General features: G+C 37.0%; 1 protein-coding gene across 5 annotated transcripts in view; it reads right to left on the bottom strand.

The window, feature by feature from the left end:
• The window catches only part of PIK3C3 (phosphatidylinositol 3-kinase catalytic subunit type 3), a 69,980-nt gene that overhangs the window by 48,360 nt on the left and 7,283 nt on the right, over positions 1-14,337 (bottom strand). For all 5 annotated transcript variants that reach the window (XR_011678999.1, XR_011679000.1, XR_011679001.1 and 2 more), the window contains exons 5-11: positions 12,183-12,269; positions 10,098-10,193; positions 4,182-4,253; positions 2,983-3,087; positions 2,429-2,521; positions 2,068-2,253; positions 636-790 (exon numbers count right to left, since the gene is read on the bottom strand). Coding sequence is in view for 2 of the 5 variants with exons in the window: in XM_071425786.1 (XP_071281887.1) it covers positions 636-790; positions 2,068-2,253; positions 2,429-2,521; positions 2,983-3,087; positions 4,182-4,253; positions 10,098-10,193; positions 12,183-12,269 (794 nt within the window). In the remaining 3 variants the exon portion in view is untranslated. The remainder of the gene's footprint in view (positions 1-635; positions 791-2,067; positions 2,254-2,428; positions 2,522-2,982; positions 3,088-4,181; positions 4,254-10,097; positions 10,194-12,182; positions 12,270-14,337) is intronic.

The raw sequence follows: 14,337 nt of genomic DNA, 5'->3' as shown, positions 1-14,337 counted from the left end.
ACACAAAAAATACACCCTTGTGTTACAAGTCATTAGAAGCTTAAGACTGAAAATCCTAAAAATCTGTACCAAATATTCACAGAAGGCTTTGGTTACCAAGTTCATTTGCACTTTGCTTAATACTTTATTAGCTACCTCAGTCTTTCTTTTGGATTCCTGCAAGTATAAGAAGTATGCTTCCACAAGTCTTCCCTTACACTGTCTTTTGCAGAAGCAGAATGAAATTTCTTTTCACTTCAAACTGACTGGATTTTTAGATCCACATTCTGTGATGAAAGCGGGGAGTGGAACCTCATATAACTTCAGTGAAGACATCTTAACTTTTGCAAATACAGAAGGAAGTAAGAGCAGTGGTTTTCCTGCTCTACAGAAGTTTTCTTCCTTTTGTGTAGTAAGAGCAAAGGCCACAACTTTAACACTGTTTGCTCTGTTAACTATGTATAATCAGGAAACACATTTCATGAATGCTCTGGATTTGTTAGGTTTTATTTTCTTCTTGTTTTTTTTTTTTTTTTAATGTTCAGATTATAAAATAACATGATGAATATGTAAAGCTCCCCTAAAAAGAAGAAACAATTTGATGTCTTAGAATATTACATGTTTCTACTTTTCTGCTGGAAGTCTAAGCTTCTTACCTGTCTATTTCTGAAGCATTAGATCCAGATGTTGTCATAGTTTCTGACATGGAACCTTGACTGTCCCTCTTGCTAGGCTCCAGGCCATTCTTTATGTCATCAAAGTTTTCGTATTTCAATGCCTGGACTAACTGTAGCAGGTACATCAGCAAATCCTTAGGGAAGAAAAAAATCCAAGTGAAAGAAGGGTGTCAGTCAAAGAAAACTAGAACTCCTTCTGTTTACAAAATTGTAATTTACAGATAAACTTAGTCAGGATTTAGTGACCTCTAATAACACAGAAATGGAAGTCTCCCTAAACAAGCAATGTACCATAGCAACACTGGTGCTGGATGCAGTTTTACTCCCAAAAGATACTGCATTATCATTCTACTATTCTTTGTTACTCATAGACAATAAGTACTAATTTAGTGAATATTCGGGTGCAATTACTATGTTCAAATTCTCTTCAGTTAAGCTGCCCTAATTGCTTCCAGATCCAAAGCTTTCAATTTATGTCTCAAAAGAAGAAAACTGAAAATTCAAGCATAAATTGGACTATGGTATCAAGAATGGAAATTCTCTCTTCTCTTATGGACTATTCTTTTTATCCTTTGTGTAGCTGGGGATCTAAGAGAAAAAACACAGATCTAATCTGTTTTATACTAAAGAACAGTTTTTTAACCACTTGCTGTCTAAAATCAGCTTGTTGCCTTTACTGTTCAACTTCTTCTGTTTACTTACCTTCCAAAACTTTGTAGAAGGTACATTTTTAATGTCACAGCAGTATGACCTAGGCTATTGAAGTAGGCTTGAAAAAATATCATTTATTTATCCTCCCTATTTTAAACTCCATTGATTTCCAAAGAATCAAGAGTTATGGTAATACATTCAAACCTGGGTTTGCTTTTTTTTTTAATGGTCAAAATAAAATATATAAATCATTGATATTTAACATATTAGATTCTATTTAGTGGGCTCTATTTATAATCACAGCTCATCACATTCTAATCAGTATACAATTAGAAAGGCCTCATTTCCACAGATAATCTTCTACTCATTTTCTTTAGCAAAAGAGTATGACGATATACTGAATTCACCAGATGGATCTGCTGAAAATCCTTCCATTTACTATTTAAGTTCAGAGCACTTCTGCAGGTTAAGACTCCAAATTTATCACTGGTTTTTGGTGAGAGCTGTTTTACCTTGTTTAACAAAACCAGCTACTATTGGCAGCTTATGCTAAGACAATATCAATGTGTGACGCCTAATTATGTAAAGACTGCTCCCCAAAAACCTTACAATACATAGCAACACAGTGAATCATCTTTTGTTTTCCTTTACCAATATTCATGAAAATGTCGTGAAAAGTAGCAAACATTTCAAGGACTCAATGAGATCAAAAATCCTGGGACCAGCGGACTTTTCCATGTACCAACAGACCAGTGAATACCTCATCATCAGCCTGCTGAAGCCTGGCGACAGCATAGCGCCGCACCGTTGGGTTGGTGAAGTGAGATGACAGAAGCTCCAGAGAGTCTTCCACATCCATGGGCTTCCACTTGCCCAGCAGCTCCAGTGCTTGCTTTGCCTCTTGTGGTAGATCCCAGTTGACACACTTCAGGAACTTTGTCAAGGCCTAAACAGGAGGGTGGACGATTCATCAGCAGAAAGCTAGCCAAAGGAAATTATTTCAAAAACTAATGTCTCACACAAAGAACTAGATTCAGATTATATTTACATAAGCACAGACCTGGAAAAGCTTACTGATAAGGGACAAGGTCCCTTCCAGCCCAAACCATTCAACAACTCACCTTCTCCTGATGAGTAAGGTAATATCTGAATTTCCACACCAAATCCTGTTCCTCATACGTTAGTTGCTTTGTTGGTGGATAACTCACTATGATCTATTTGATACACAGTCAGAAAGTGAGTTTAAAAACAGGCAAAATCAACAAGTTAACAGAGTATACCGTGAGAAAGCACAACACTGACAACACAAAAATAGCTAGGGGAAAAAAAAAAAGCTTTCCAACAACACAAAGCTATGGTATCGTGGTAATGTTTCTCAGTTACATGGTTGATTGAACTGACAGTGCAGGCAAACACAGTTGCTTTAAGTGTACCACTCACACCTACATGACATGCACAAAACACACATTCTTAACCCCCCTCAATGGTTAAAAAAAAAAAGAACAAGCACCTTGTGTTCCTTTCTGAGTTGGACTCTTCTATCTAAGCACTCTGAAACATTTAATTCATTATTTTCTATAAACTGAAATTAACTGTACTTTCCTTAAACTGTCACCATATATTATTACCAATCTACCTAATAAAATTGAACTTAGCCATCATATGACTGACTTACATTAAGCTGGTCTCGTGTAGTTGCATTAGGCTTCAGGTCATGATCAGAAGGTCCACTTCTTAAACTTCGAGCAAGTTTGTGATGTTTGCTTTCTACTAAGTTCTCCTAAACGCAGAGGGTAAGTCAATATTTATAAATACTAAATTTCAGAGAATATTTTTATTGAAGCAAAACCATCTAGAGAAGACTCACCAGTCTCTTGAAAAAATGCATGAAAATGAAAATTCAAATCTGAAAGTACAGCATCTTCTGGCTTTTTTTTTGTTTGTTTATTTTACAAAAAAAACTCCTTTAATAATACCTGGAGGATTGTTGGGAGTTTTGAGAGTCTGTTTCAGATTCTGACTTAGCATTAACAAACCCTACCTTGCTTTTTGGTGAATTGCTGCAAAATGTAAGCGTTTCAGTCAACACATCCATGATTGACAGCACTCAAACGTGCTAAACACTTCATAAACATTTTCTTTAGGATGATGTTTGCAGCATAAAGCTTTGTATGCAAGAAAAAACATCTCAAAAACTTGTCCCACTGTTAATACCATGTTAGCAACAGTAGGAGCCACAATAGGAGCCACAGTGCCAACAAGTTTTCAGCAGCCAAGGCAGTTTCCAGCATTGTCAGACTTGCTATTGCAGTGTTAGATTACATGGTGCTCAAACAGTGTTGCCAGTACAAGCCCACTTACATTAAGGTTCCCAAAGCTGCCAATACCTGTCCCACTGAATTGGCATCCACAATAATGGAAATCTTTTCTAGAACTGTACTTAGGCACTGTCTACATGAAAGACAACATACAAGAGAGTGTAGGGAGAAAATATTTTAACAGAGGAAATGACCAAGAGTTATTGCACCAGTCCCTAAATTCTACATTCCTCTTCTTCAGCTCCCTCTTCCCACCCTCTAATCTCCTTTGCCAACAATCCCCCTTCCCTGCTTTCTTACATCTCAGAAGCAGGCACATTATGCATGGAAAGAAGGAGGCGAACATAAGCATTAAACCAATCCTTGTATTTTAATCTAGCAGCAGCAGAAATAGAAAAAAAATACAAAATTCAAACCCACTGATATTTCTCAACTGGTTAAATATATCTTGCCACTGGAATTTTAAAATATTTAAGAAGGCACACTTTCATCTACATTTATGAAAAGTTCAACAGTAACTCTGTAATACAGATGGCACCATATGTAGCATGCTTACCACAGACATCTGGGGATCTGGAATCTTAACAATTTCAGGACTTGTTAAAATTGGAGATGACTCATCACCATCCTGAATGACGAAAAGTTGAAGGCATATTAAACATTTCAAGTTTTAGGGAGAAAATGTATCATATTAATGCATTGTGAATTCTACCACAGTAGAAGAATGATTCAACTGCTGATAGTTTTAAGGGGAAAAATAAAATAATAAACAGATTATTTTTCTTCTCTGTCTTTTTCCCAGATGACAAACGATTTGGCAAGACAGATGAAGTTCACCAGAGGAGACACAGCTTGACAGCTCACTACTGTGATGCCACACAGGTGAGTGGAGAAATTTGCCACCATTGTCCTCTGGAAGCATGAGGAGAAACAAAACCAGGCTCTGTATTTACACCAAACCCACACAGTTTTCTAGAAAAAACCACCACATTGCAGAAAATATCTCCTTAAAGTTCAACACTTTAAAAGTTCAACAGAAAGATGTATGCAACCTTATCTCTCAGAGATTCCATGCTCTTAGAGTCTAATGTATGCTGTCTAAATAAGGAAGGGAGAAGCTACAAGATTCCTGTTTGAACCAGACACAAAGAAAAAAATTAAAAGCCTGCCTCCGCATTACAAAAGTAGCAACTCTGTCTTCTAGACACACAGCAGTGTGGTTTTGTACTTCATAATACAAGGGTTTCTGGAGGGTAACTAACATTAATAAAAGCTATGAAAAGACATTTCATTTAAAATACACAATAAAACAGTCAAACTCAGAACAAAACAAACTCAGCATAACATGTGCTCTGCCATATTTCTACTGAGTCTGTTTTCGTTTATTTTGCTGTAAATTTGAGATCAGAAAAAAATTTTTTGACATACCAACATTTCCCACAGTAACTAAGTTTTGAGGTAACCTGCTCAGGTTTCTTTCTGCTCCCATCCTCTTTTTTTCCCTACTTTTCCAATCACATATGCCCTTTGGGATAGCTTTACTTTTATACTTTTCAGAGGTAACTTTCAAAGGAGAGGTTGTTTCAAGGGGGAGAATCATCTGTCAGTAACAAGATATATGAGTTTAAAATTGCCATTAACCACCCAGGAGAAACATTTTTTTTCCTACTACATAAATTTTGTGTTGCTGGCTACAGTAAAATATCTCTTGTTATTAAAATGCTTCCTTAGAAAGACATTTTTAATTGCATTTACTAGTGTCCTATGCCTTTCTGAATTAACACTTTTGACAAAAGTCAAAGCAAAAGCAGTAAGAATACACATATCCTTCCTAGTTAAGGGAAATAAACGCACAGTCTGCCTGCGGCTGATGATGGTCCCAGGTTGCTTTTCTCATTAGTCTTTGAAAAAAAAAAAAAGTACGCACACAAACACTGAAGAGGCAAAGATGACATTTGCTTACAGTATCTCTGCTCTAAAAGCATATTGCCTAAATAATGAACTTAGCTCTGACCTCGCTGCACAGAAATAGCAGCATCAAAGTATTTCCATAATAACAAAATATGCTGCATCACTAACAGTAGACTGAACTGGGCTGGAGTCACAGTGACAGATCAGCATTCACATTGAACTAAGCCTCTGCCATCTCACCAGACAGAATGCTCAGATCATGTCATAAAGTCAAATAATATAAAAAACAATGAAACTGTCGCAGGTTGGTGGAATCCTTCTCATAAACACATCTGATGACAGACTGACTTCTATATACCTATAAGATATTTCTTATCTTCCAATTCTAAACTCTAAGGCTGCAATATTACTTTGCCTTTATAGAAACACAAGATTCCTATCTCCCAGTGACAATTCTCCCCTCTGTTTAGAACCTTCACACAAAAACCCTGTATGAAAAACTTGACACTGGAGGGGACTCAGTAGCAACTAACAAGCATTCAAACTCTTCAGAGTATCCAGGTCCCATGAGGATTCTCTAGGGATAAGCAGTAGTAACACCCATTGCTGTATTTTTTCCTCAGTGAAAAAATGATAAAATCACATACATTAACTGAAAAAGGAAAGGTTTCAGCCTGGTCAAGTGGAGCATTTACCCCACAGTTAGAAATCTCTGGCAGACATTAAAAATTCAAAACTCCTCAGGATGAGAATGACAAAAGCACTATAGTCTAAATTTTGCTTACTTACAAAACAACAAAAAAAAAGCCTTCCGGTGTGTCATGTCAAAACGTTTATAAATGAAGTTATGGAGTTTTTTCCCCCAAGACTAATGTTAAAAGAATGATTTGTACACTCATTGCTGGCAACCCCTTTTGGAATCTTTGAAAAGAATCATGATAATGACTGTTTATTTAAAACTCTTTGAATGTAGTCAGATCATGCTGTAGAGTGAAGCTGACAAGTTCTAGCTAATTCAGTTCAACCACCAGAAAAACCATTTCCAGTGTTTCACTGCATGACAGAACAAAGCTTTAAGCCCAACCAAAACTTGCCATGAAATCAAGTTTTTCCAAGCATTCATGGGACAAGTAACAGTGTCAGGAGCAAACATTTTGAAACAGACTGCTTAATGAAATACTCAAGAAGGCAGAATGACATTAGCTGTCCTGTGAAGGATGTCAGCTGTTTAACTACCCTTCTGTAATTCTCCATTATACCTTGAGAGCAACACATGCAGTACCACAACCCTGACCATAGTTACTAAACCAAACCAGTGCCTAAATTAGCACTTGAATTTGGCCAAGTGCATACTTTTGAAGTGTCTTTCCTGATCATGCCCATATAGACAGCTTTAGTCCACGTCATGGAAATCTCAGAAATCCCTGACATCCTCTAACTGGGGATGTGACGAAAGACAGACCAGAGCACAAGAACACAGTGCAGACACTGGGACTTCAGCAGCCTCTTCCCTCAGTGAATCTGCTCCTCTTGGCTGCAACACTTCCCAGCATAGGCAGAACCTGAGGTGACCTGCTGCTTTGCCAGCATGAAACAAAAGCAACATCAATACTAAACAGTACTAAGTTGCTTTAAACTGCTGTGTAACAGAGCTCTGCAGATATTTCACTACAGTAAGGTCAGTGTGGGTGACTTTATACAAATATTAGAGTTCATTTAAGACAGTCCACAACATTTGCAGAAATTTTCCAAACCAGCAACACTCCTCTGTACTTACTGAAAACCAGTTTCAGAGCACAAATAAATAAGGAGGTTCTATTTAACTTATTTTTTAACCAAAACACCATTTAGAGTAACACCAATGCGAACCAACCTCTCCCCAAAAAAAAAAAAAAAAGCAGAGAAGCACTGGTGTAGACAGTACTTCTTCCTTTAAATCCATCAAAGGTCTCTGATAATCGAATTTATTTATCTTTTTTAATGAACTGGATGCAGCAGTGTAACCATTTACCCAAAGACATGTTTCACTTGAAACCTGCACAAAAATACATTAGTGATAAATGCTGGTGTTATTTGTACTTGGTAAGTCACTCAGAATTTCTGCCTAAATGGAGAATCAAAAGTGATGCTGTCATTACTAGCAGGCCCTATCCCTCACGTCTTGATCACTGTATTTAAATGAAGTTAACACAGAACATGGAAGGAGACACTGCCACCTCACATCATTGTAATTGAATGTTGAGTCAAAGAACCCCAAATCCTATCAGTCACTGTTTAACAGGCTAGTTCTTCCTAAACACTTGAAAACAAATATATCAACAAAACTGTGACAAGTAATCTCCACTTTGACTATCGGTCACAAGCAGGTGACAACAGAACCTGTTTTCATTATGCTCGGTGCACTGGACTGGCGATGGCCAATACACAGACTGCAGACTGTAATTGGAAGCATGACAAAACTGAGAAAACGGGCACTAATTTATGTACCATTTCCCACTGCTGTCAGAAAAGGGTCAAGAGGTTCTTGGAAAGCTACTTTGTAACAACAAATCCTTCAAACTGCAGTTAGTTACAGCTCTAACATGTACTATTACACATTCAATTACTTTATTTCTGCAAGAGCAGCCAATTCATAGTTATTCTGCTCCACGCACTTTTAATATGCTTCAGAAACATCTGTTAAAAGAAAGATGCATGCTTGGAGTCTGAATCTTCTTTCCTGTATGGTGCACATCTATAAAACCACAATGATGGAAAAAAAAGAAGTCATGTGTGTAAATTTGGAATAATTCATCTATAATGGCAGGTTGCTGGAGGTAACAGAGAGAAGTCATTTTTTAGGAATGCCATGTTCATTTATAAAAAGAAAAGAGCTAAGAGGACACAGAGCCACATATGTTTGCACCTGTGAAAGGTATAGCATGTTCTCATGAAAGAGTTAGCTGTTAGTTAAAAGTTTCAATATTTTCATCATATTCTGTTATGAAGTTTCAATATTTTCATCATATTCTGTTATGATCATATTCTGTTATGTTATATATTCTTGCTCTCCAGACAAGTATTTCCTTTATTTCCACAGAAGAAAATAACATTATTCTGTTCATGGGGAAATCTGACAGATTGTAGGTTTTGTTGTGATTTGTAACACAAGATAGTTTTGCAACAGCACAGTCCTCCATAATTGCTAGTTCTAGGATAAGTGTACAGATGTACTGCAAAACAGCTATTCTAAATGCAAAAAGATTTGAAACTTGTGGAGAGGTCTCACTGTCAACTCCAGTCCAGTTCTTCCAAAAAAGAAATGCTAAGCAGCTAACCTTGACAGCTGCATAAGACCCACTTTCATCCATATTACCAAAATTCACCAAGAAACTAAAATAAAAGAAAAACATCAACTGTCCTCCCCACAAAACCAACCAAAAAACTCCAACCAAACACTGCCCTCAAAAAACACTCTGAAAGCCAAAAAACTCCAAGTCTTGCAATACATCAAATAGTTGAAGCAGATTCTGACCTGTTTTCTCTTTAATTTTTTTAATCCTGCTTTTGTGCTATTTATTGCTGTATTTTTCACTGTCTTCTTCAAAAGTTTTAAGTTAGATCACAGCTCTTTCAGGCCATGCCAACCAGTAATAGCCATATACACAGAAATACTCATAATCCATGTTGCATTATGTCAACATTTTGTGTAATGAATTAAGCTTTTTAAAATTCTCAGAATAAATGCTGCTTAAACTTAGTGCCTCTGGTCTCAAGAGCACTCCAGTTTCTTTTCCTACCTTCTATCTATTTCCAATAAAGCTGCATTATTCAGTAACTTTCTGACTTCTTATGAATCTAAACACAATGAAATATCTAAGAAACAATTTTATTTGAAACCAGATTATAGATGCACTGCTTTTTCTATGTCCATAGGTCTTTCCACAGTACATAGAGTGGTAATACCTTCCAATACCACACTGGTGTCTGTTAAGCTCACTGTCAATCCTCCATCCCATTAAATTTTAATAGAAAAATACTGAAGGTGGTGCTTTGCAGATAGATCTGTTTCATAAACAGCAAGGAAAGATGCGAGACATTCCAATCTAGAAGTCTTTTACTTAATTATTCCACAGCATTTTCAGTATGAAAGACTAAACTTCTGTATTTGTTCATTTTACAGAAAATGTTCACCAGCAGAGCTCCTGTGCAAAGTTTTAATAACTCATCTTCTATAAAGTTAACACTCAACACAGGTACATATCCTCCGGATCTAAGTCATAATTTTACATACAGCTACTTGGAAAGTACTGCTGGGTGACTGAAAGAACTATAAATCAGAAAGTTTTTAATCACTCACACTTGTTAAATTCTGTAATCTTGAACTCTATTACACAAATGACTGACATCTGCAATCATGTTGCATCTATACTATCTGATTTGTATGTACATAAACAGTTGCCATTGACAGCTGTCTGCTGCTCTACTGCAGCAGAATATTTCATGTCAGCAGAAAAACCCATTCATTTTAGGTGCATATGCTGCTTTTTAAAGACAACCATAAAGCCTGCAGGGCACATACCTTTTCGTAGTAAACTATTCCATATTCTTTATCATCGCACTTGACGCAACGGAATTCAATCATCAGGTACATAAAATTGGAGCTTCGTTTTTCCCTCTGAGGAAAGAGCCACCACAGATGTGTATCATTTTTTGCAGGGCATCAATCTTCAGCATTCTCAGTACAGCAATTACCCTACTTCCTTTGTGCTGTAACTGATTAATTAGGTTATCAGCTGTTGCAGCAATTATTTAGTTAATCATTTTATAGAACTACTTGAGACCGTATCACCTCCTTCCTGACATTCTTACCTCACATTCCCACTTTGTGATACATATTCACACTTAAAAGATGAAAACCTGTTTTCATCAGCAGCTTCCAGCTGTGGGCTAAAGGTATAAAAAATGCAACGCAGAATAATCAGATGACCAGTGGGTAGTTGGTGTTTGTTTATGTCTAAATCATTACCTATAATTATGCACATCAAAGTAAAAAACAGAAGATATAGAAAAAACAAATCATTTTTTTGAACCAACACCATAAAAGACACTGAATAAACTTGGACTACAGGATTAGATTTGCAGCTTATTCATCTTCAGAGGAAGATTTGCTCATGTATGCATTTTTTAAATGCTCTACCTAGAAAAAGTGCCTAGAACTTTAAAATCTGGGTGAGAAACAAGAAAGAAGTTTAACAATGAGTAATGTAAATTCAGATCATTTAATGCATTCATAATGGCTTGACTTTCCACCATAGATAAAGTGGCTCTCTGTTTAAAGCACAGGTCTAAAAATTTTATTTCACTGTGTTTTTACTGTCAGTGGAGAAGAAAAAGCTAAAGGGAAAAATGAGATAAAGAAGATGATAGGCTAATTTCTAAAAAACATCAAAATATTTATAGAGGCTTATAAAACCACAGATTTTAGTTAAAAAAAGAATCTGACTTCCAAACCTCCAGTTATCAATAAGACAACAACGATCTCAGGGCACAGGAAAAAACAGAGTTCTTTCATGCAAGATGAGTATAAGAAATTAGACAGTTTGAGCTGATTTTGATCAGTGAGGGTTAAAACCTCATTTAGGAATTAAACTACCAGATTATTTTATTTTTAAAAAATATTCGGTCAAAACTACAAATGTCTTTTCTCCACACCCAAAGTTAAAAAAAATAAAGTTGAACAACTCTGAAGCCAAGGAACAGGTAAAATGTCTAAAAAGCTCCCCATCACAACCTAAAACACTAGAGATAAGCTAATCATGCCTAACAGTGTTTGTTCCAAGCTGTTCCAAATTATTAATAAAGTCTTATGCTCCATGATCAAGTTCACTTGAAGCTGAAAACAGCTCAGACAGCTGTGCACATGGTGGATGAAATGCTGGACATAAGCTGGCCACGTGCACTGGCTGCCCCAAAACCAGCTCTGAGCTGAGCTGCTCCTCAGCAGGGTGGGCAGCAGGTCAAGGGAGGGGTCTCTGCCCCTCTGTGCTGTGACAGCCCACCTGCAGAGCTGCACCCACCTCTGGGACCTCAACGTGAAAAAGATGTGGCCCTGATGGAGGGAGTCCAGGAGGCCACTAAGATGCCCCAAGGGCTGGAGTACCTTTCCTTTTGAGACAGGCTGGGAGATCTGGGGTTTTCAGCCTGGAGAAGGAGAGGCTCCAGGGCCTAAAGGGGACCTCCAGGGAAGAGCTGGAGAGGGACTTCAGAGAAGGGCATGGAGTGAGAGGACTTTACTGTGAGTGTGCTGAGGCCCTGGCACAGGTTGTCCAGAGAGACAGTAGAAACCTCATCCCCAAAAACATTCAAGGTCATCCTAAACAGGTCCCAGAGTATCCTGATCCAATTGAAGATGTTCCTGCTCATTGCAGAGGGGTTGGACTAGATGGCCTTTAAAGATCCCTTCCAAACCAATCTATTCTGTGATCCTCATTATTGCTTAAGTAAAATCAACTTTAAGCTTCTGAAGAATTACTTTTTCCTTCACCATTTCCACTGGCAGTTGAAGGAAATAAAACCAAGCAGTTAAGTCTCCTAAAGAAGTGAAGGTTCATATTAGCATGATAAAACTCCCCAAAATTCCAAACCTGACCCTACAATGACTTACCTCATTGATCATTTCTATTTCTCTAAAGGTGAGTCTGTCCAGCCAATCCACTTTCACCATGTGACCTTGCCGATGAGACTTGGTGAGCTGCATGACAAAAAACACAATGATAACATTTAAACTGCTCAGAGCAAGAAAAACAACACCAAAGTTCTAACCAAGATACTAATATGAAATCAGACAAAAAAAATAAAGGAACTGAAAAAACTGTACTCACCTTGTATAGCAGACACATAGTGACATAGTACACACCTTGTCAACAGCCAAACCATGCCATAAAAATAAGTCTACAATCTAAAATACCAATCCCAGCAAAGACCATAATAATTATCCATGCACATCACTTTGGCATTTTTAACATAGCAAAAACAGGAACCTTTTTCTTAACTAAAGTCACATAAAAAAGACATCCCATTTTTGTATTACTATGTTTCATATATTAAAGCTCACCAAGCCACACAAAAATAAAGTATTTCATAAACTATCTATACTGAGTATTTCTGCCTGTGTCAGCCTTTCCTAAGCAGGAAAGGCTGTTTCCAGACTGAGACGATAACTGGGTCAACTGAAGATCTTACAGCAAGTCATAGACAGCTTGCTTTCTCCTTTAGTCATCTGATTAGTAGCTCAAGCCTTATTCCTATGCTTACAAACTACTGTAGCAATAGCAAGAAAGTTGTTTTAAGGACTCATTAAGAGCATACGATTTGTAGTTTCAGATACACTAACAGTATTTTTAATGAAATTTTTTACGATAATTTTTTATCCAGCAGAGGACCACACAAATATGAAGATCACTTTTTTAGCTGCTAAGAAATGACATATTCTTAAAAAAAAAAATCAGTAATTATTGCAGAATGCAAGAGATGCAGAAGGACTAGAAGACATGAAGTTCCTTCATCTCTCAAAGAAATTAGTATCTGTCTAGAAAATGTCTAGCAAAGAGACCCCTCAAAATTATTCTTATTAGAGGAAAGGTTACAACCATTATTTCATTCACTTTGTTCTGTGGTCAGCCTGCCCACCCATGAGCATCTGAATGTGAACAGGCCATACAGTGACACTGTCACTTCTTGCCCAGCTAAAAGACAGGCAATACAGAGACCTGGGACAGCAGGAATGAAGGTACTGGATGCAGGAGAACACAATAGCAGCCTGCTGCTTCCACACAGAACTGGAGATGGTATTAGTACAAAAAAAAAACAACACAGAAGATTTAAGACTTGGGATACACTCGGAGATGTCCAGGTTGCACAATCTGTCAGATATGTGCACTAGACCTTCCATAGCTCAACACTAGAGGTACACTAAAAATAAAAGTCATTATGAAGATAGAGAATTGAAGAGTTTGCACCAATTTTACTGTCTCATTATTCGCTCTCAAATCCTCACTAAACTGATGTCTTAACAGTAGAGGCACGAGTATGTTGGGCTAAAGTTTGTGTAATCAAAGTCTTGGAGAAAAAAACTTGGTCACAAATTCTTAGTTCATCTTCTTGTTCACTGCACTAGAGAATAAAAAAATGAAAGTTATTTTGTGTGTTTCAGAAGAAAATTATTAATAATTGAAACCTTTAAACCTCCCTTATAGAGGAAAAAAGTTGTAATACAGCAATTAATTAGGTCTGAATACAAGACCTGGAAGATCTGTGAGCATATAGATACACATGAAAAACTGTTGTCTTGAATTAATATTTACAGTTTAAAATAAGAGAGAAGCTAGTATCCCCTTCAGGGAAAGAAGCATTCATCATTTGCTACTAAGATGCATCCCTTTAGATAGTATCTCAACGTTACTATTACCTAATTTCATTCAGCCAGCAGAAGGTATGATGGAAATGAATGGATCAAAAAGAACTTAAGAATACTTTAAGTTTAAGTACAATAAATTAACACACCACTCATGGGAGAAACCTCTTAATGTCACTCATGTTTGAGAATGCTAAAATACTCTTCCCATTAATATTCCTTAGTACACAAAAAATCTGCATTCACAATGCCTCCAGAATGCAAAGCCATGGTTTTTCCATCAGTAGCAGGTTTACTAGCAACATTCATGTGTTTTGTGAGAGCACAACCATATGGCACCTCAACATGAAAGGGGAGACTTGCCACAGTATCAATTATTTAAGGCAAGGTAAAACTCTTTGACCAC

This window comes from Agelaius tricolor, unplaced genomic scaffold (genome assembly GCF_023055355.1).
Source record: "Agelaius tricolor isolate 1412-34295 unplaced genomic scaffold, bAgeTri1.0.p SCAF_4, whole genome shotgun sequence".
In the NCBI taxonomy this organism is placed as follows: Eukaryota; Metazoa; Chordata; class Aves; order Passeriformes; family Icteridae; genus Agelaius; species Agelaius tricolor.
Note: the sequence above shows the minus strand (reverse complement) of the source record. Positions and strands in the feature narration are given on the sequence as shown.